We start from the raw sequence: 23630 nt of genomic DNA, 5'->3' as shown, positions 1-23630 counted from the left end.
TTGATTTTGAACTCATGCAGGATTTGTCTCCATGTATCTGTATATTTCTGAAATGTCCTAAAACCATGTTTTTAAAATATATTCTAATCTGCACTTTAAAAATCTTGATGCCATTTTGAATTATTTTCTCTGCCCCCATTCAGATCTAATCTAAAAAAAAAAAAAAAAAAGGCTATGGACTAGGAATTTAGACTGAATTCAGAACCACTAAAACACTAGCAGTTTTCTACAACCACTTTTGAGTGGTCACAAGTTAATCAGTTAAACTACTTGGAACCACTAGATTAAAGGTTTTGGATGTAGAAGAACTGCAAAGATGGTAAGACCTGACCATTTCAGAGCTCAATTAAACAACTTTTAATAGAATTGAATACCTTTTAAACCTGAATGACCTCCCTTTGTCAAGAATAGAAACACTAGTAAACCACTTAAGTTCTTGTATTTGTTTTATTGACATTTCCATGAAGAGGAACAACAGAAGGTTAAGGGACAGGAAATGCAGTGAGAAAAAAAATAGAAAAACGGGTGACATGTTTAGAAAAAGGGAACAAAAACATTACATGGACCACACAACAACAACAGAATTCAACTTAAGCAAGCTCCTCTTCACCCTCCTCCTCAAACTCCCCTTCCTCCTCAGCGGTGGCATCCTGGTACTGCTGGTACTCGGACACCAGGTCGTTCATGTTGCTCTCAGCCTCAGTGAACTCCATCTCGTCCATGCCCTCTCCCGTGTACCAATGCAGGAAAGCCTTGCGCCTGAACATGGCCGTGAACTGCTCAGAGATTCTCTTGAAAAGCTCCTGGATAGCAGTGCTGTTGCCGATGAAGGTGGCGGCCATTTTGAGACCACGAGGTGGAATGTCGCAGACGGCGGTCTTAACGTTGTTGGGGATCCATTCAACGAAGTAGCTGCTGTTCTTGTTCTGAACGTTGAGCATCTGCTCGTCCACCTCCTTCATGGACATACGGCCACGGAAGACGGCGGCCACAGTCAGGTAGCGGCCGTGACGCGGGTCGCAGGCGGCCATCATGTTTTTGGCGTCAAACATCTGCTGGGTGAGTTCGGGAACGGTCAGGGCACGGTACTGCTGGCTGCCTCTGCTGGTCAGTGGAGCGAAGCCTGGCATGAAGAAGTGCAGACGGGGGAAGGGTACCATGTTTACTGCCAGTTTACGGAGATCTGCGTTCAACTGACCGGGGAACCTCAAGCAGGTAGTGACACCGCTCATGGTGGCAGAGACTAGGTGGTTGAGGTCACCATATGTAGGGGTTGTGAGTTTGAGAGTACGGAAGCAGATGTCATAAAGGGCTTCGTTGTCGATGCAGTAGGTCTCGTCTGTGTTTTCCACCAGCTGATGGACAGACAGTGTGGCATTGTAGGGCTCTACCACGGTGTCTGATACTTTAGGAGAGGGCACCACGCTGAAGGTGTTCATGATACGGTCAGGGTACTCCTCGCGGATTTTGCTAATGAGGAGGGTTCCCATACCAGACCCTGTACCTCCACCCAAGGAGTGAGTGAGCTGGAAGCCCTGCAGACAGTCACAGCTCTCCGCCTCTTTCCGAACCACGTCCAAAACGGAGTCAACCAGCTCAGCTCCTTCGGTATAGTGGCCCTTTGCCCAGTTGTTTCCAGCACCACTCTGGCCTATCAGGTGACAAATGGTTAGGAGTTTAGTTACTTCAACACAAAAGGAAACTAGATCCATATCAGGTGACAATTTGCCATTCAAATTTTGTTCAGAGCAAGTGCAGGATTATTTTTCTAAATCAGATGTCCCAACTAAACCATTGCTCTCGGGTGAATATTAGTAAAACTATTTTTTTAAAAATAATATTTACCAAAAACAAAGTTGTCTGGTCTGAAGATCTGACCAAATGGACCGGATCTCACGGAGTCCATTGTACCAGGCTCCAAATCCACCAGTACAGCACGTGGAACATACTTTCCACCTATAAAAAACAAAATAAAGTACAGACTTTTTTAGGACAAAATGCCATAATACAGCTTTGTCAGGTAAAAATACAAAAGGCATTAATTTCTGCTCACCTGAGGCTTCATTGTAATAAACATTAATTCTGTCCAGCTGAAGGTCACTGTCGCCATGGTAACTGCCTGTTGGGTCAATTCCATGCTCGTCGCTAATGACTTCCCAGAACTGAAATAAGATGGATTCAAAAGGCACGTTACAAACTATTTATTATTTTAATCATTCAATTTAGTTGGACTAAATGCTTATTTAGACCATGACCAAACGCATTGATATTGAAGTGGTTTATAAAAGGCAAATAGAAGCGATTAAAACAAGGTTGATCCAATATTGAATAGCCAGAGCTTTCCGTTACATGGGCCCCACACTTGTAAAATGGAGTTTGCCAAGTCACCGGAGCCATTTTACACACCACCCGGGAGCTTAAAGTAACAGCAACGTAGTACCACGGCACTAACACGAATTTTAACTTTGGATATTGCACAATGAGACGAAATTATTCATATCCTGTCTTTGCATGGGGCCAGGGGGTATTTGCAACATGATATTAGCGTTCCCGCACTTTTCCATGAGCTAGATACAACCGGCCACATTACGACATGTGATTCTTCTAAGTGAATCGACTCGTTCGAACGGTTTGTTCAAATCTATTCGCCTACGTCACGACTCCTGCATTCGGTTGACAACTTTAGTAGAATGAGCAAAACCTCGAAAGATTCGGCTCTACCAAATCAACACAACGAACCGACTCGCTTGCGCATCGGACATTACGCCGGTCAGGCGCGGCCAACACCCTAAAACTAAAGCATTGTTTCACCATTAGTTAATTCAAATCGTACGGATTTCATGAAATAAACGTCCTTTAAAAAAATAATTAAAGTCATTTTTCGTCGATTCTTAGCTGAGGACTCAAAAACACGATTTTTTTTTAAAAACTTGTTGCGTGCTGAGATTAATCCAGAACCATATTTAAACCAAAATAGCTTTTAGAAGTTAAGATTAAACAATAATAATGATAATAATAATACAGAACACACGTCTGCAAACTAAAAATACGAAATATGTAACAGTAACGTAATCGATTAAACGTAACAATGTATGATCCTAAAAGCCGCGAAGATTAACGTTAGCTTTCCCCCAAAAGCCCAACTGGCAACGTTACTTTATTATACATTACAAATAATACATAATTCATTCAGTTCTTACCTTGGCACCAATCTGGTTGCCGCACTGTCCAGCCTGTAAATGCACAATCTCCCTCATTCTTGCGTATTTGTTTGCTTAACAACCCAAAAAAATGACTGAAACAAACACCTTCGAACTCAAACCCCTCGGCAATGAGGTCGTAAAATGAGATGTGCTCCTACTTATTCAGTATGGAGAAATCACCAACATTTCCATCATTCTCATTGGTTGCTGTGCGTCCTCTCCTGCAATCTCATTGGCTCTTTTTGTGTGCTCATTGTTATGATTGGTTTAGCCAGACGGATGCGTCATTATAGGCAGGCTGAATGGCCATTGGCTAGAAGAGCGGTAACGGTTATAACGGCTCTCGACATTCAAAAAAACGCGTATGTAAAAAAATTAATATAAAAATCAGTAGGCATATTTTCCAAAATGTATTTGCTTAAAGACTACAAATAAAACATAATAGAAGCAGTTTAGACAGTTTAACCCTTCCATTTGTCGCCCATGGCCATTACAAGGTGCTAATTAATTTATAAGGCAGAAATAAAGTAATTATAATACTAGTAATAAAAAACCTCTGATAGGTTTAAAGCTTATTGAACCTAATTTTGTGTAAATGAAGAAAAAGCTGAGAGCATTTAAAAAAAAAATCCTGACGACAAAAAATAGCATTGAGATCTATGGAAATAATTATTCATCTATCCCTGACAACTTCATTTTTCATTCACAAAAAATATGCATAAATAGATACATACATTTCCAATGATGTATTAAGTGTATAAAGTACAAGAGACACAATCACAATAGTCTTTGCATTTTTATATGATCTTTAATGTCTTTAAAAGCTGATATTGCATCAACATGTATCCTTAACCACATAATGAACCTCGAGTTGTTTTAGTTCACTGCCATATGTTTCTGAACCCTTATTCTCTACCCAAGGACCTTATAAAAAATAATATGAAGTGTGCCAAGGTCACCGGGTCTCAATACAAATTGTTTACCAAAATAATTGTTTTCTGTTGCAGAGAGAAATAATAAAAAGACATGCATGATTGCCATGCAAGAAAATTTACAAAGAAACAAAAACAAGAAAGGAAAAAATCCAGTCTTCTCTCTGTATGTTTGGTAAACACAAATGTTTCATTCTGGGTCAACTTTATAATTTCTTCTTTGTCTATGTGGATTATGTGTTAAGCAGCGGCCTTTCCTAAACAATTCCTCAGGTGTGTCTTTGTCCAAGGTCATAGATCATCCTCTTTGTTCAGTTCATGTTTCTCAATGTATCGTCTGCGGGTGGGGTGAACAGAAAGTAAAGAATCAGATTACTCAAAAACAAAGAAATGAGTACAACATACAATTTCTACACTGTAAAAAAATAATCAAGGGTCTAGTAAATTTCATTAAAAAAATTAAGGTGATAAGTAAAAATATTATGTATATTTTAGTAAGAAAATTGTGGTTCAGTGTTGTATAGAAAATATTGAGAACATTTCACTAATAAAACCAAGAGATACATTTTCTTAATGAAATATACACAGTTTTGAGGCTTGAATTGAGGAACCGATTAAGCTGATAAAATGAAGAGGAAAAGGCTACATATTTATTTTAAGAGAATGAATTCAATTACGCGGTTTTATTTCGAGACACCAATGTTAGTTCCCAGCATGCTTTGCACATGGCTGAAAATGGAGAGTAAATTTTGAAATATAGTGTTATTTTATGCGTTTTTGAGTAAAGGGAAACATCTGGTAATGTTTAATGTTCAGTTATGTTTGACATTTGAAAGAGTTTCTATTATGTTGAAGTTTTGATCGTTATCATTGTGCAGAAGAGTAGGGCTTATGGTTAGGTTGTGAATAACTGCATGTATTTGCTTTGTTCATTAAGCAATAACTTTGCTATAATGGTAGTGCAGTAACAAGTTTGTTTCTGTGCTGTGCTAACAGCATACAGTCTTTTAATTATACAATATAACAAGGTTTGAAAGTAATGCTCTCAAATCACTAGCCAATTTGGCGTGTTACTTATTATGTTTACTCACCTTGATGGGGAAGTTTGCGTAAGCCAAATCTGCACAGATTTTGCGCAAATACTCAACTCGTGAGTCATAATGATATATTAAATACAGCGTATTCCGCAGAATCTGCGCATATCTGCCTTACGAATATATGAAATCCAAATTTTATTATATATATATATATAGAGTGCAAAAAATAATATAAATATATATAAGGAAAAAATGAGAAATAAACCAGTTTAACTACGTTACATCATATATATATATATATATATATATATATATATATATATATATATATATAATGAAATATATTTGAATTTAATATTTTATGAATTTAATATTTTTAGTGAAATCTGCTTTTTTATTTTAAGTTGACTCTCAAAATTGAGTGAATGGAAATGACCTGTTTCTATTTGACAGTTATATTCAGGGTTTGAAATTAACTACAAAATTGTGAAGTTACCGGCCATTCAGAACTTCTATTAGCCAAAATAAATAAACCAGATTAATAAAGCAGATTTCACTAAAAATATTAAATTCATTGTGTCATAGACTAAATAATTTAGGGGATTTTACATGATTTATTTAGGTAGGCCTAGATTCCATGAAAGAAATCAAGCCTTAACTATTCAAAAATATCATGTGTAATATTGTTACCATAATTATTTACAAAACCTAGTGGACACTGGCAAACAACAGATTTTGAAACATTATTTTAGCATTTATAAAACAATTACCTTCTTGCATATTCATATAAGGCTTCTTTTCTCTCCTGTAGGGTCATGTGTCTGTCTATGGGTGATCTCCCAAAAGATTTGGCACCTGGCTGTTGAATAAATAAACAATATTATATAAATATCCTGTAAGACAAAAGGCTTCAAAGTCGCTATTTATAGGTAAATTCACTAAAATAGGCCATGCAAGAAAAAAGCCATTTGTACAGTTTGTACAAAATAAGTTCAAACTCAAAACACAGAGCTTGTTCTTTGTGGTACACTGAAGAATATTGCAAATTTGATTTATACAGTGTACTAAATCGTAAATGGTCTTGTTAATAGTGATATACATTGCTTAACATAAGTGAACACACACATGCTAAAGTTGACAAAAAGAGGAATAAAAAAAATCATCTTTTGGAAATAGATCTTAATGCCTTAATTAAAAAAAATGAGAAAAACTCCAACCTTTAAGGACACCAATTTTATTTGTGAATGAATACTGTATCGTAAATAAATAAATGTTCTTCCTTAAAATACAGGGTGCATACGTCTGGACACCCCTAAGTTAAATTCCCATAGAGGCAGGCAGATTTGTATTTTTAAAGGCCAGTTATTTCATGGATTCAGGATACTATGCATCCTGATAAAGTTCCCTTGGCCTTTGGAATTAAAAGAGCCCCTCGTCATCACACACCCTTCACCATACCTAGAGAGATTGGCATGGTTTTATTTCGATTAGCCTAATAGCTGTATTGATTTGCATTGAGAAATGATCTTATGGAAAGTACCCCATGCCAATCTCTAGGTATGGTGAAGGGTATGTGATGATGTGGGGCTATTTTAATTCCAAAGCACACATGCTAAGCACTACAATATTCATAAGCTAACGTTAATCTATTGCTATAGCTGCTGCCTTTTACCTCTCAAACACTGAATTTACTGCGTGACTGTCCGAAGCACGCAAATATGAGTATGTGGGGTTGTAATATGAGGTTGACTTTCATTTAGAACCGATTCCTTAGTTCAGTAGCATGCTTATTGGCTCATTCAGACCTGAGCATACTTCAGATGTGGGTCTTGTGTCATCAATTCAGAACTAAAGTTCAATTCAGTGAACCAGCTCGACCGGTTACTCAATTAAAAGAACGATTCATTCAAGAACCAAACGTCACTATTTGTTAAACAAACTTTGGCTAAAAAACTGGTTCATTTCCACCTGCATCTTTTCAGTGAGTGATGTGAGAGTCCCTGGTACCTTTAAATTGGGTGTGGATGCCATGATAGACAGGGTGGAGGAAGCTGCAGGTTTGGCTGGAGCTGAAGGAGTGCTCGCGGACGCCTCCGAGCTGAACTGGTCAGCATGCTCCAGCAGGTTGGTTATGGTTGTGTCCACACAGTTGGTCTGTACTGTACAGAGATGAAAGAAAGGGATTACTTAAAGGGATAGTTCACAAAAAAAAATTAATTTACTCACCCTCAGGCTATCCAAGATTTAGGTGCCTTTTTTCTTCTTCAGTAGAACAGTAAAGATGATTTTTTTCATTTTAGCTGAAACCGTGGTCCTTGTTGGTTCATACAGAGCAAGTCAATGGCTACTGTCACATTGAGAGTCAGAAAACATATACAGGCAAAACAAAATCAATACCCGTGCCTCCTAACGTTACATTAAGAGTCTTAAGCAGCTAAACGATCGGTGTGTGCAAGAAACATTATTTACATTATAACCTATAATCCACAGCCTCGGCAAACGGTCCTGAACACGTTCACGACAGTCCGGAGCGCGATCTTCCGTCGCAGTATAAAGCAAACTCAAATGTGAGCTGACGCTGTGTTGGTTAACAACAGAGAGGGAGGACGTGCGTGTTGTATTGTCCATCAAAATTATACTTGAGTTATCCTGGATGCCGCAAACTATATAAAAATTAAGATCATGTTTGCCAATCAGGAATATTGACTTTTCACAGATTCTTAACGTTTGATCTCCAGCATATAGCGACTGTCATTGTAACATTGCTTAGGACCGTTACGAGGCTGTGGATTACAGGGAATAATGTTGTAAATAATCTTCAGTTTCTTGCACACACAGATCGCTTAGCTTCTTAAGACCTCAATGTGTCGTCAGGAGCCAAGGGTATCAATTTTGTTTTGCCTGTATATGATTTTTTTGAAGTGACAGTAGCAGTTAACTTGAATTATATGAATCACCAAGAACCACAGTTTCAGCTAAAAACTCCTTTACTGTTCTACTCAAGAAGAAAAGTCACCTACATCTTAAATGGCATGAGGGCAAGTAAATCAACAGCAAATGTAAATTTTTTGGTGAACTATCCCTTTAACCAAATACATACTGGCTGAAACTGAATTGCTTAAACCCAAGAAATCAGCTTTGCATTAGTACGCATATAGGGGAGCCACAAAAGAGTATAATGGCACAGTTGCTTTTATTGAAGCTAGTCTGAATTAATATTTCATGTTAGTGACTAATTGCATACAGCAAAGCATTATGGGAGGAAGACATACACAGGTCTCTGGTGATGACCGATAATGGGACGTCAGGCAGCACCTCTTTCACCTGCTGCACCATACGTGCTACTCGTGAGTCTTCGGCCCCTGCACTTGTGCCCAGGAAACCCTGTGCCACTGTGCGAGGTCTGGCACCCAAATCTGACACAAAAAAAACACAACAGTTTCATGTTACACTAGAAGACAAAATACGATCTACTATGTTGATTCAGGGATCTAACTTGTAACTTGTTATGATGTATATATACATCATAATTTCATTTCTCACCATTGAATCCGTTCTTACTTGAATGTGCGGTCTGAGCGGCAGTGTGTCTTTTCCTTTTGATGTGTTCGGCTTTGTCTGCTTTAGTGATCTGTGTGGAGATCACGCCCAGCTTGGTGGCCAGCAGCTGACGGAGGGACACAATGAACATTACATCAAACGACACACCGAAACAAGTAGAAGCTTTGAAACGGACATGAAATAGATCTGGAGGTTAGGCAGATGAAAAGCCATGTCAGTGGACAATAAGATAATAGTTTGTTTAAACATGTTTTTAATGGTAATTCAACCAAGTATGACATTACCAGTAAAATGGTTTAAAATCTTTTAAATTTCAAGGCATTTCACAGAGCATTCAATACTACAAAAGCGTGACTTACAAACTTTCAACAGGCTATAGGCAGAGGATCGCTACATGCATTTGCATGCACTTTATTTTAGTAGGACTAATTCAGTTTTTTTTATGTTCCAGTTGAATCATACCAGTCCAGTTTTTGTGAAATCAGACTAACACTACTGTTTAAAAGTTTGGAGTCACTACAATTGTTTTTTAAATGTTTCTGAAAGAGTCTCTATGCTGCTCAACAATGCTGGATTCACTTAATCAAAAATACAGTAATTGTTAAATATTATTACAATGTAAAATAACCTTTTAAAATGTAAATGTACAATTTTAAATGTAAAAATGTACGTCTGTAATGCAAAGCTGAATTTTTTTGCGTCTTCAGTGTCACCTTCAGAAATGATCCTGATATGTTGATTTGCTGCTCAAGAAACATTTCTTATTATCAATGTTGACAACAGCTGTGCTGCTTCTTATTTTTGTGGAAACCGTTAAGATAGTGTAGCTAATATGATGGTAGCTCGGGTTTGTCCAGCATGTACACACATTAATCAGGCTACAATTGGCGATGACTATAATCACTGTAGATGCAAACATATTTTTCAGAAAGTACGGAAATTTATAAAAAGGACAGGGCAAACATACAATGTCTATTGGATAAAATAGTACAACACAAAAAAACAAAAGGGAAAAAGTTGTACCTCTTGGACTTTGCTGGCAAATTCGAGATGAGATTCACCATCTTCTTTAGACAATGGTGGAAGCCATCTGGTTGAGAGCATTTTAAAACAATCACACCTTAGATTTTTGTACAGAGACACTTAACAAGAGTGAGAAAGAAAGTTTATTAATTCAGAAAGCCATGATGCTTCTGATTCTTCCTTTATTCACTCAATAATTACATTAAACATTACCATTAAACATTAGCATCTACTTCAAAATGTCAACATTTTATAAAACTAAAATATATTCAAATATTTAAAAGTGACAGTAATAAAAGTACAATATTTTGTGCAAGTATGCACAAAAAAAATTCAGGACTAAACCTGAAACTGTTGGTCTTATAAGCTTCATTCGTAAGACTCCTGAGGCTATTAAATACTGAAAAGCTTCATTATTGTATTACCAGTTCTGGCCTGCCGAGCAGCAATACAGGATTGTACGTTTAAAATACTGCCACTGGACAAAGGAGAGACTGTAATATGTAGTACCTTACATGGTACACTGTGAACGGTACAAAAAAGGTCCACAGCAGCTCCTTCAGCCATGAGGATTCTGGCGTGTTCTGAAAAGAAACAATATTGATATTTTATGAAGAGAAAGAACATTTATATCATCCTAGATGCTAGTGTTTAACAGAACACAGTTATGTGCATGTCGATGGCTTGATGCTTATTATCTACACATACTTTCACATGCACAACGCAATTTTCCCTTCCCAGTTGACCAAGACTATTTTTGGAGCTGCAAAAACAGGTCAGTAAAAAAATCGTCATGGAATTCCCATCATTAACATGACCGCCCATATTTATATAAAACACCTATCCGGCATTCAGCAACTCGCCCCGTCCTGATGAACGCTAGTGTGAACTGCACCAGCTGTTTTCACCTTAAAGCTACAGTAGCATGTATAATTGTTAGAGCCTGAGAAGTTGAAAACATAAGTTATTACAATTATAAACCTAAATTATATAAATTTTTTTGATGCAAGAAAGCATAATAAAAAGAAAAAATTCTCTCCTTTTTTTATTCTGAGAAAAACAAGTTAGAATTGCGAGATATACATGTGCAGTTGTGAGTTACAATGTCAGTTGCGAGAAAATGGTCACAATTCTGACTTTTTAACTGCCAATTAGGAATTGCAAGATGTAAACCTGCAATTGCGAGAAGAAAAGGTTGAATTGTGAGATAAAAAGCTGCAATTACCTTTATTTATTTATTCTGTAGCTGAAACAAGCTTCCATATTTACACATACAAATATCTAGCTGCCTTTTGAATTTAAACGAATCAGCTCTGGGGGTAAGTGACATCTAAACAGATTAAAAACCCTGATGTAATACAGCAGCTGAAGGAATGGATCATATCCAGTGTTCACCAAAACAAAATAATAAAACCATTTTGCAAAGCTGTGATGGGAGGAAGAGGTCGCTATGAGCCGATCTGCCGACCTTTGACAGTCCGTCTTTCTATTGCACTGTGAATCACTTATTATCAGTGCTGCTATAAATATCCAAGCTCACACAAAGACTATCTTGTGTGCGATAACAGGAACTTGAGAATGAAAAAAAAAAGATCTGGGAACTCTAGAAACGATTGACAATTAGCTATTCAGTCTTATTTAAATGCCTGGGTGGATGGTTTCATAGCAAAGTGATTTACAGAAATGACAAGTGCAGCATTGACATAAAAAATTACATGTAGGATTACATTACATACACATTCAGAGCAAGAGAGGTTAATATTACTTATTATGTGTGTGAATTTAAACGGGTTAAATCATTCAACAAGAGAGGATCATAAAAAAGGGGTTGAATGCAATTACCAAAGCTATGAAAGGCCTCTTCACAAGCAATGCCACAGGCTGGATGGAGTCAGACACAGAGAAAGGCCAAGAGCTGAGGAGAGAGAAGTTAGGCTTTTAAAAATGGCATCTTTCTTAAAGAGAAAAGGAAACGCCATCTAAAAGCTAATGGCAAGGTGGGTGTCAGCTGATTAACAGGCAGTAAAGGCTAAACCTGAGGATCAGTAAAGCTTAGAGGAACCTTCAAGGAAGCTTAGAGAGGACCTGGCAACCCTCCCAGAACAGATCCACATTAAATCACCGAAGTCTCAGCATTAAAGCAGTCCTTACTTACCAAACATTATTTATATCAGGCACCTGATTGTTTACATACAGTATAGTCACATTTAAAACCAAGTCAGATAAATCATAAACAGGTATTTATGCTATAAACAGCGAGTCGCTGTTGGCTAAATGGATGAAATCTCTTTCAGGCATATTACTGTTAAAGTCATCCTAAAGGTCAAAGAGACATTTTATATAGTTTATTTTATTATACACTGTAGTATTAGTTTATGGGGAAAAAATAGATACGTAATTCTTCCAACCAACACATTGAGACCTTATTATGTATAGCATCCAACTTCACACAACAGATTAATCTTCATAAATACAGTATACCGGTACTCACTTAAAGCAATATATACTTTAAAGCAAATATCAACCGCGACACAGTTTATATCAAAAAATGCAAACTATATGATCGCGTATCTCTTTATATCAAGTTTGTGTAAGTATATACAACTTTTTCTGAATACATACAGTACATGAACACTGTATATGCTATATTGAATATATAGAAATGATATATACTATGTAGAAAATCTCAACTGCTTGATTGTTATAATATTTTCATAAAATGTAAACTATATTATCGCCCAGCTATTTATATAAAGTTGGATATGTAAGCATGTCCAACTTTATTTGCATACATACAGTATTACTCACATAGGGCAATATATACTACTATATAGCAAATCTCAGCTGACTGATTGCTTGTAATCTGCTAAATGCAACTATAATAGATATTACACACATAAACACCAAGATTTTCTGTAAAGCTGCTTTGAAACAATGTGTATTTGTGAAAAATGAATTTGACTTGTAATAATGTTTTGAACCTGAACTTGAGGAGGCCGGTCCGGCCGTTGGTGGTGTCCTCCTCTGGAAAGAGCAGGAGGGGTAAAGCGTTAGGAGATGAGCAATATCTGCGGAGGGTCTCTGTCAGCTCCGTCCTGCTCCCTACGCCCTGACCCAGCTCCATGAAGCCCCTCGCCCAGCACAGGAACCCCACGGGGCCCTCCAGCAGAGGCTAAACACACAGAGAAAGAGGCAAACATGGTTAGATGTAGCCGATTAGATACATGATAAAAAGGGGATATATAGCAAATAAAAGTATCTTATTCTTTTAATATTGAAGCTGAATCAAATAGGTAACATTGTGTAATGCATCTGAGCAATGCGTTCAAAAGTTTGTGATCGCGAATGTTTTTTAAATGCTTTTGAAAGAATTCTCTTCTGCTCACCAAGGCTAAATGTATTTGATCAAAAATACGGTAATATTGTGGAATATTAGTACAATTTAAAATAACTGTTTCCTATTTGAATAAATTTTGAAATGTAATTTATTCCTGTGATCAAAGCTGAATTTTCAGCATCATTACTCCAGTCTTCTTCAGTGTCACATGATCCTTCAGAAATCATTCTGATTTGCTGCTCAAAGTTGTGCTGCTTAATGTTTTTGTGGAAGGAAACTGTGATACAACTGTGAAACTGTGATTCAGGATTCCTTGATGAATATAAAGTTCAACATTTACTTGAAATAGAAATCTTTTGTCACATTTGAAATGTATTCACTGTCATTTTTGACCATTTTAATGTGTAATAAAATTTTAAGTATATTATTATTTATTCTGTGCAATTTGTGTCAATTATACAATGTTATTTGTATATTATATATGTATATACTATTTAGATGTATTATAATTTAATGATTTAATACACTAATTGTAAATGTTCAATTTTGTTTACTGTAATGTACAATTATGTCTTATTAATAAGTTAAAGTATAATACATTTATAATAATAAATAATTTATTTTCTAACTAAAACCTAGGTCAACTCATACAGAAATGTTAGATCAAGCAGAGCAGCATGACCTAATGTTTGAAACTGAATGTATGTTACTCCTGCTGCCCCGCATTCAAACAAAGTGAATCATTTGAAGTGAGCAAACAGAGAGAATTAAACCTCATTCACTGGCCTCTGGCCCAACATGAAGTCAGCACAGCATCCAAAGAAGAAATAGACCTCATTGTGTGAGTTAACCAATGAAAGACACACAAGTCAAGGGCAGAGCAGAGTAGAAAGAGATTACATCATGCTGGGAGACACACTTACAGCACTCACCGTGTTACAGGAGGTCAGGAGGTTGATAATATTGTGGTCGAAATGTGTAACGTGATTGGAGATGTAAAGTCGGGCGGTTTTGTCCCGTAAGCGCGGGCTGTTCTGCCGGACATGCAGACCCAGCACTGAACACATTATTCTCACTATGAACCTGAAACAGCACAGACAAATGCCAATTCACACACACTGGCATAAATACTGCAAACATACAAACTTAGGGTGTGTTCACTCTTGCAGATTGGTTCACTTGGTTTCTTAGTACGGACCAAAAAAATAAAATAATACATTTAGTCCTCCGCTTGGTGTTCACAGTCATTTTTAATACCACACCTATAAAGATAAAAAAAAAATGTTTGCAACGGAACTTACAGAATATCCTAAACAAAGCTGTGGGCTAAATGCACTCCCTATATGTGTGTACATATGATGGCATTTTGACCAGCTGAGAACTGTGAAATGAACTGAGAAAATGTGTAAAAGAGTCAAAACAGCACCAGGAAATCCTCCGTTGCACAAAAACGAAGATCTGCTGCGAGGAGACGCGGTTCTGACGCCTGTACCGAACTGTGATGGGCAACATCGCAACTATGACGGGAAAAAACAGGTATGCTTGAGCATTCTGTCCTTTATAGGGTTGCATCTGGTGACATCATGTACAGTTTTTGGTTCGTTTACATGTCTTTGGTCCGTGTTGCGTTCATATTTCTGTTAAACCGCACCAGAGTTCGTTTGGAAGTGGACGAGACCCATCTCGGTCTGCTTGTTTGGTGAGCACCAGGGTTCAGTAGGCAATGTTCACACTTATTCAAATGAACCGCACTAACAGAGCATTTGGTTTTATTCAAACCAAACCTGCCAAGTATGAACACACCTTAAATCTGCCAGACAAAAATGACAAAAGATTTATAATGCATTTATGCATGCATTAGGAAACTTGTGACTGATCACCAAAGTATTCATCATTTTTAAACACCTTAATCAGGTGTGTGACAAATTAATCAGTAAAAATGTAAAAAAAAAAAATAGTGTAAAAACTATACATTAATAAAAAGTTTGAGCATCTCACACAGCAGCAGTATTGTTATTGTTAACTAAACTGATTCAAAATTATTTCTGGTAATAGAAAAAAAATTTATAAAAAAAAACAAGTAGACGAAGGGAACATTAAGAAAGGTTGCCTTGGAAAAAGATTTGAAATAAATAAGTTTGTTAATTGAAAAATAATTAAAGCTATATAGATTTTTTTTTTTTTTTTTTTACAAAATTAATAACAAAATTACTAAAACTTAAACTAAAATTAAAGTGAAAACTGAAATGATAAAAATAAAAGCCAATTCAAAATATGAATAAATACTTTAATAGCATCTAAATAATACTAAAATAACACTGTAACGATGTAAGATCAATTAGCCTATCTACATAAAACCTAGTCCACAAATGCAATGTTTTCTAAATATTATTTTATTTCTGATTTTACTCTTTTGGTGCGCTTTCTAAATGTTGACAACTATTAACTCTCCGGTGTGGCGTCTTACCTTCTGACAATACTGTCAGGTAGTGCACAACTCACTAGAAACACATGAACACCAATAAATATTCGCAGAAGCATCAAGCACAAGCCGACAGGGGAGTACAGCAACAACAGCAGGAGGATGAAGCGATCATTTGGTAACCTGTGAAAACAGATGACAGGAATAGAAACCAGCTTGAGGATCTATTTCTGAAAACAGCCGTTCAACATCCATGTCTCCATTTCAGAGATCTGAGCAGTGTACACAGGAGACTGCATTATCGATTTCCACCAGTTTACTAACTAGTGCACTTAGTTTCTGCTGTCATCTATGAGTTACTCTAATATATCAGGATTACTACTAGACTACCTCAGAAACATGAATTAAGGCCTTGGTGGAGAAAAACAGCTATTATAGGATCATGCATTATTATATAAATCTAGATCAGGGGTTTTTTTTGTTTGTTTTTTTGCATTCAGCAGGCCTTACTGCCGACATAAATAATTACAAATAATAAGACTCATTGTGTTTATATAAACAATATAATTTTGCAGGTTTCATTAACTGTCAACACAACTAGACTTTTACATTCTGCAATACTATCATATAAACTATAATAGTACTGTTCAAAAGAACAGCATTTATTTAAAATAGTAAGATAGTAAAGGTTTTTAATGTTGCAAAACATATCTGTCACCTCTGATCAATTTAATGCGTCCTTGCTAAATACAATTATTCCCTTTTTGTACTGTTTCAATAGCATTTATGGCAAATATAGTTTATTAAATTACGTAAGTGCAAAAATAACCAGCAATCATTCGTGTTTACTGTTTATTTTCTTATATATGTATTTGAAAATCCTTCAATGATCTCTAACAGACTTTATACGGTTGTGTTTTTGAGGGTTTGATGTTGAACATGCTACGGCTAATTGTGTTAGCTCTGCAACTGTTGTCATTTCAAGCTTTAAATGTGAATAAGTTACCGCTGGAAGTCGAACATCTGCTCAATCCCCCGCGTTTCCATTATTTAAACTCTTTCTGGGATATTGTCAAAAGCTGCTGCATACTATTCTTCAGGGTTTAACAGAAGGTGAGAGGGGGAGAGACGCTAGCCCGTTTTTAGCCTGTGCTGTTATTCGCCATGTTGAGAAGCTGCTGTTGTTTCTAGATGGAGAACAAAGACCTTCAGGGAAGAAACGAGATTAGACACTCCACAGCCACTTCCGTGCTAAATCACGTGCTTTGCTATAACGCATCTGATTGGTCTTTAGATGTTTAGGATCGCTTTTATACATGGATATATACACGGTATATATGTGTATATATCTATGGCTTTTATACAACAAATTAAATTATAATACTCAATATCTTATACTACCCCCCCCCCCCCCCCCCAAATAATTGGAGAAATGCAATTTTACACAATACAGCATACATAATATTGTTCGATGCATATTTTTATTCTTAACAAGAACGATATTCAATTTTCCAACTGTATCTATTGTAAAATGTGTCTTAATTAACATTATGTATTTGCCATTTCAGTTCTAAGCCCCGAGGTAAAAGTCTAGCGACCTCTTCTGCCGCATTTGTTAACATTACCAAATAGTCAGGAGTGGATGAGCTGGTAAATAAAACATCTATGTTCCTCTTGAGTTTTCAAAAGACAACCGAAACAAGTCATCTTTATCTTATTTTCTTGCTTTCTGCGTGCATTTTTATTGTTGAAGACTGACATCTTGCGTTATGGAGTATGCACTACAATACAGTCTGACATCCTTGATCAGTTTAACATAACATTTGATTTACATTTTTAAATGGGTAACTTTAAACGTTTACATTTTTTATTCTTTTTTATTATTACATATTTAGACAACTGCTAACTATTTCATTTTCTTCCTTTTGCCTTATGAAAAATGTTTTGTAAGAAATGAAGTTTGTGCAGGAAGCACTTGCTGTTTTCAAACACTAGGCGACACCACAAGTCTTCTCCCAATGTCACCTTTTCAACTCTCAAGACTTTATGAAAACAGCGATTCAGCAGTTCGGTAGGTGTCAGTGACTTTTTGTTTGCCCATAATTCAATAAATTAAACCATTAAATCCATTAGTAAAACCATAAATTCTCTAATATTTCTATAACTTTGTTCCTTCATGGAAATAAGTCACAGTTTAGCAGGGTAGCTAAATCTTTCTCATGATCAATTTGACAGTATAAACAGAGCAAATAACACAGTTTGTCATATATTGATCCAAGTATTACTGCAAATGTAATAGCCCCTATAGTACACAATACACAAAATCTGAAACGTCTGATCTATACGGCTGCCATTTTTAATAAAACTCAGTACAAATGAATGTCTCTCTCCTCACAAACACACAAAGTCAGATAACAGTGGTGCCCCTTGAATGCAGTGCATTCGCCTCCAGCTGCAGTTCCCAAATAGGCCTACGTCTCTTCAGTAAGAGATTGAATCTGCCCCATTCATTAGCCTAAGTGGATGAGCTTCCCTAATAGATGCTCCCCTTCCCCTCAATAATTGCTGTTGATTGGCGTAAATTAGACCCTAGTTGCCAGACGAGTGATTCTCGACGACGATAATCTGATTCCCAGCTGAAACTAATAGGATTTTAACTCCGGTTTGGCCTAATGTCCGTCTGTAAGGCCTGGCCCGGCTCTGTTGGTCCAGACCTGCCCTTCAGCCCGCGGCCGCATGCACAACTCACTCTTACTGCAGGGTTGCAGATGAGAGTGGCAGAATAAATCAATTTGTACCCTCAGGTGAACACGCATGCACACACGCTGTCAAACCAGACCTATTAACAGATGGTGTGGTTAACCGTGTGTAAAGAGGACTTGACTTTAAGGCCTAAAAGCGCACAGCAAAAGAGACGAGTTTAAGGAAATTCACTATAACCCAAAAGGACACGGATTTCTGATATTGACATCTTTGAGGATATTCTGTCCCTTACAACGGTTACCAGCGTAATAGGGCAGGAACACACACACACACACACATCATTATAAGGACATTTAATAGGTGAAATGGTTTTTACACTGTACAAACTGTATGGTTTTAACCCTAACCCTACCATCACATAAAACTTTCTGCAATTTTTAATAAAACATTGTTTAGTATGTTTTTAAGCCATTTAAATTACGAGGACTCAGGAAATGTCCTCATAAACCACATTTACGTTGTTGTAATGCCCATGTAATTACACAAATTTGTGTCCTCTTATAAACACACACACAGTTGCTATAAGGTGGTTATACAGGCCCAAGTCTCAATAATTTTTAGGTCTGTCCTTCGATTTCAAATCAGATCACTATGAAAAGTCACCTCAAAAACCTCTTTTGAGCAAGCTTCATGTCTGAAGCACAATTGTTGATCAAACATGCTAAAACATAACACATAGGGTTTGTTCAAATCCCAAATCCAGTTTGTAAAGCCTTAGTATGAATAATAGTGAGCTGTTTAGTGCTTCACTTGCTATACACAAGTGTATATTCACTTGCTTTAGGCCATCACACTGATGTCCAGGTCAGTATATTAAGACATTCTGCATCAATCCCTCTCAAAACGAAGCTTTTTGAGACACATGTCGCTAATGAAGATCACCCTTATTTGATATTATTTGTCATCAGGCTGATAAGAGCGAGCAGCACGCCTCGAGTCTAATGAAACTCCACTCCATTAGCGCTGAATCGGACAGATTGGCCTCCCGGAGAAATGAATTGAGTTTTTTGTATTTGTGAGATCATTCTCCCTGCATTAACTGATCTTTATCCCATCTCTTCATCACAGCCAAATCAGGTTAGGCGGCCATGATTAGCTGGGGTGGCCTCCCTTTTTAAGCAGTAATTGGGTTTAGCGGCTTAGCTGATAGCGCCATTAGGACCAATAACGGCCTTGCTTGGCTCGGGGAGTGAAACAGATTCTCCTGGAACAGATGGCAGATGCTGGTAAAGGGGCCTGATTTAGAGGGGGCGAAAGCAAAGTTTGTGTAACCGTAGAAGTTCTGGCGTTGTGCTGCGTCTGTATGTCCTCTGTGTTCTTGCCGGATGTCCGCCTTTAGTGGGATAACATACATATATATACATATATATATACATATATATATATATATATATATATATACATTATACATATATATACCCAGCATTTTTTAGAGTGTAGTGAATAATCTAGTGTTTTAGTACACTTTAATTTATATATATATATATATATATATATATATATATATATATATATATATATATATATATATATATAAATTAAAGTGTACTAAAACACTAGATTATTCACTACACTCTAAAAAATGCTGGGTTGTTTCAACACATGTTTGGGTCAAATATGGACAAACCCAGCCATTGGTTACAATTTTTTAATTAATTTTTTAACCCAACGATTAGGTTTGTCCATATTTGACCCAAACATGGGTTGAAACAACTCAGCATTTTAAAATTGTCTGCTAACATTTCCACCACCATCTCAAATTATGTTTTGTGATGTTGTGTTTACTAGCATTTTGTGGAATAAAACCAAAGACTTTGGCTAATTTCATAACCATTATTTTATTTATTCTATACACACAATTACATTTTTTTAAACATATTTTGTCAAAATAGCAGGTTGATTAAAAATGATGCTCAATCAAATATTCTGTTCACAAGTGATATTTACCTTGATATTTATTTTCTTCACGCATCCTCTCACTATATAATCTTAGAATGTTCAATAAACCTTGGTAAACAAGTACAATAGCTTAAAAAAAGGTTATTAATGGTAAGATTACTTGTAATGTAAATTATGCCACAACCAAGCAATAGGTGTAATTTAGGTGATATATACATATAAGTGCTGTCAAATCGATTAATCGTTATTAATCACATTTGACATAAAAGTTTGTTTATAAAATATGTGTATACATATTATACACACACATACGCACGCATGCACGCATGCACGCACGCACACACATATATATAGCCCTATATATACACACACACATAGGCCTATATGTACACACACACACACACACACACACACACACACACACACACACACACACACACACACACACACACACACACACACACACACACACACACACACACACACACACACACGTATTATACAAACACAAATGTTTAAGTTAGTAGAATATTAGTGCTGTCAAATCACACAATAAATACTGAATTGATTTATTTCTGGCCCTGGTTCATCTTTCATGATATAACAGTGGTTTTTCTGTAAAAACAGTGATGTTTCGGCCAACTTCAATGCCTCCATCAGACATCCTTTTTATTTAGAGACAAATGACCCCTGGTATTGATTTCAGGCCATGTTTACGGATTTATAAAACATCTAACATCATCTATCTGTTTCCTCAACTCTGGCCACTTTAGGCCCTTTTAGAGTTTTATTAAAACACTTTTCTTGATAGGCTATACAACAAAGTCATGAAATGCATTTCTAAGTTGTGTTATATTCATTGATAGCTGCATATGGATAAATCCAGGCCTACAGGAGTGGGAAAGTTTCATATTTACATAACAACAAATCTACATATTGATAGATCTTCTCCACAGATTTGCCTGAAATGGAATATCATGTGTATTCTGAGAAGTGTACTACACACACACACACGCCGAAAAACAGCGTAATGTTGGATTGTATATCCTATCTTTAGAGAGTCGGGATGCAGCAAAGAGCTTCTCATTAATGCAGGAACAGTTCCGCCTTTTCCCGCTCAAATCCGTCTCAGGAGAAAGACTTATGAGAGAGCACTTCAGATGAATGAGTGTACACAAAATCACTTCAATTATTCAAGTCCAGCTTGGCACAGGGTGTGACTTTTGGGAAACACAGCACACGCTGCCCAGATCTGTGTACCTGTTGAGCATTAAAACTATTAAAATGATGGAATTATGCCGCTTAAATGGTCCGTCTCAGCAATTCATGTCGACTGTGAGATTGCAAAGAGACCGAATCAACCACCCTGACCAACATTATCTGCTCTGATTGACCATTCCGATGTCCTATAGTGTGCCAAGTTCTCAAGTCGTGGCTAACGCTGTGAGGCTAATGTCTGTCGAAGGACAATAAAGGCACTTTAAAACAATTGAAAAAGAAATCAAGCAGTTCACTTTGCGGGAAAAGCATCCTGTGGTGAGTCTAAGGCAGTTGGATCATGTTAATAACGCTGAAGTTAAGCACCATGCCTGGTGAGATAAAAGACTTGACAGGTTATAAGGTGTTTCATAATATGGAAAATAATGGATAATGAGAGCGCCATAAATGTAGATTGGTAGGCTATATGAGTTGGAGAAAATGATTGCACTGATGAATTTGACTTGTTTAGTTTAATATTCGTGTTTCCTCTACATAACGCAAGTGAATTAAGACACAATTCAAATGTTTTCTAAAATCCATAACGCTAAACTCAATACCTTCAACACAGCATGCGTACACAGCCCGATAAAACATCACAGTGATTTCACAGCGGGTGACGTGCTGAATGGGGCTTATATTGCTTTCTCATGGAATTGCATCTTTATATGGAAGAACAAAACAAAAGAGTGTTATGAATGTGATGAATGAGCGCCATCTATCTCACTCTAAAAAATACTGGGTCAAATATGGACAAACCCAAATGTTGGGTTAAAGATGTAATTAAAAATGTACAGTTGAAAGTGAAAGTTGTAGTTGGGTTAAAATTTTAAATTACATTTTTAACCCAACATTTGGGTTTGTCCATATTTGACCCAAATTTGGGTTGAAACAACCCAGCATTTTTTAGAGTCTATCTATCTATCTATCTATCTATCTATCTATCTATCTATCTATCTATCTATCTATCTATCTATCTATCTATCTATCTATCTATCTATCTATCTATCTATCTATCTATCTATCTATCTATCTATCTATCTATCTATCTATCTATCTATCTATCAATCATCTATCTATCTATCTATCTATCTATCTATCTATCTATCTATCTATCTATCTATCTATCTATCTATCTATCTATCTATCTATCTATCTATCTATCTATCTATCTATCTATCTATCTATCTATCTATCTATCTATCTATCTATCTATCTATCTATCTATCTATCTACACTCTAAAAAATGCTGGGTTGTTTCAACCCAAAGTTGGGTCAAATATGGACAAACCCAAATGTTGGGTTAAAGATGTAATTAAAAGTGTACAGTTGATAGTGAAAGTTGTAGTTGGGTTACAATTTTAAATTACATTTTTACCCAACATTTGGGTTTGTCCATTTTTGACCCAAATTTGGGTTGAAACAACCCAGCATTTTTTAGAGTCTATCTATCTATCTATCTATCTATCTATCTATCTATCTATCTATCTATCTATCTATCTATCTATCTATCTATCTATCTATCTATCTATCTATCTATCTATCTATCTATCTATCTATCTATCTATCTATCTATCTATCTATCTATCTATCTATCTATCAATCATCTATCTCTCTATCTATCTATCTATCTATCTATCTATCTATCTATCTATCTATCTATCTATCTATCTATCTATCTATCTATCTATCTATCTATCTATCTATCTATCTATCTATCTATCTATCTAGAAATAAATGCACAATTATTTAATACAATTTTAAACACTCCCTGATTGCTTCTTGGATGAGGTGATTTCACAGTTTTGAAGAGGAAGTTATCGAATGACAGCATGTAAATTAGTGAAATAAAGATCCTATTGATCATCATTTAAAAGCCACGATAAAGGCTCTTCCTCCTGTGACACACTGCAGTGATTCATGGCTTCTGTGTTATCACAAACCAATATATCTAATCCCAGAGGTGAGGTGAATCTCTCCCCTGCTTCACGTCCTGTAATTCCACTGCTCGCCCTGTTTAATACACTATACAGTCATTTGGATTTACAAGCATTTGCTCCATATGTGACCTCCGCTTAGTGACATCATTGTTATAAAGGAATTAAATTTGTGGAGGCTCCATGAAGACTGTGAGACAGCGTGTTTGTGTGTGTGTGCGTGCGTGAGTGAGTGAGAGAGAGAGACATGAGAGAGACA

General features: G+C 36.4%; 2 protein-coding genes across 5 annotated transcripts; both read right to left on the bottom strand.

The window, feature by feature from the left end:
• Positions 1–428: 428 nt before the first annotated feature.
• Positions 429–3341, bottom strand: tubb4b (tubulin, beta 4B class IVb). Its single transcript, XM_056250161.1, has 4 exons — positions 3201–3341; positions 2054–2162; positions 1846–1956; positions 429–1651 (listed from the first exon to the last, which is right to left on the bottom strand). Exons 1-4 carry the CDS (start codon positions 3255–3257, stop codon positions 591–593), a joined length of 1338 nt encoding a protein of 445 aa, XP_056106136.1. The 5' UTR covers positions 3258–3341; the 3' UTR covers positions 429–590.
• A 650-nt stretch (positions 3342–3991) lies between these two features.
• On the bottom strand, positions 3992–16718 carry aup1 (AUP1 lipid droplet regulating VLDL assembly factor). 4 transcript variants are annotated; one of them, XM_056250157.1, is made up of 12 exons: positions 16522–16718; positions 15561–15698; positions 14017–14176; positions 12738–12928; positions 11599–11671; positions 10267–10340; positions 9757–9823; positions 8716–8839; positions 8445–8588; positions 7180–7331; positions 5943–6031; positions 3992–4472 (listed from the first exon to the last, which is right to left on the bottom strand). In XM_056250157.1, the coding sequence occupies exons 1-12, from the start codon at positions 16560–16562 to the stop codon at positions 4427–4429; spliced, it is 1299 nt and encodes a 432-aa protein (XP_056106132.1). In that variant the 5' UTR covers positions 16563–16718; the 3' UTR covers positions 3992–4426. The 4 variants fall into 4 exon arrangements, with proteins under 4 accessions (XP_056106132.1, XP_056106134.1, XP_056106133.1 ...); XM_056250159.1 differs by having other exon boundaries at positions 8734–8839; positions 16522–16717; XM_056250158.1 differs by having other exon boundaries at positions 14026–14176; positions 16522–16717.
• Between the last annotated feature and the right edge of the window lie 6912 nt (positions 16719–23630).

This window comes from Rhinichthys klamathensis, unplaced genomic scaffold (assembly GCF_029890125.1).
Source record: "Rhinichthys klamathensis goyatoka isolate OS25496 unplaced genomic scaffold, OSU_Roscu_1.1 h1tg000068l_1, whole genome shotgun sequence".
NCBI classification, from domain to species: domain Eukaryota; kingdom Metazoa; phylum Chordata; class Actinopteri; order Cypriniformes; family Leuciscidae; genus Rhinichthys; species Rhinichthys klamathensis.
The sequence above is the reverse complement of the archived record's forward strand: the minus strand, read 5'-3'. Positions and strand labels throughout refer to the sequence as shown.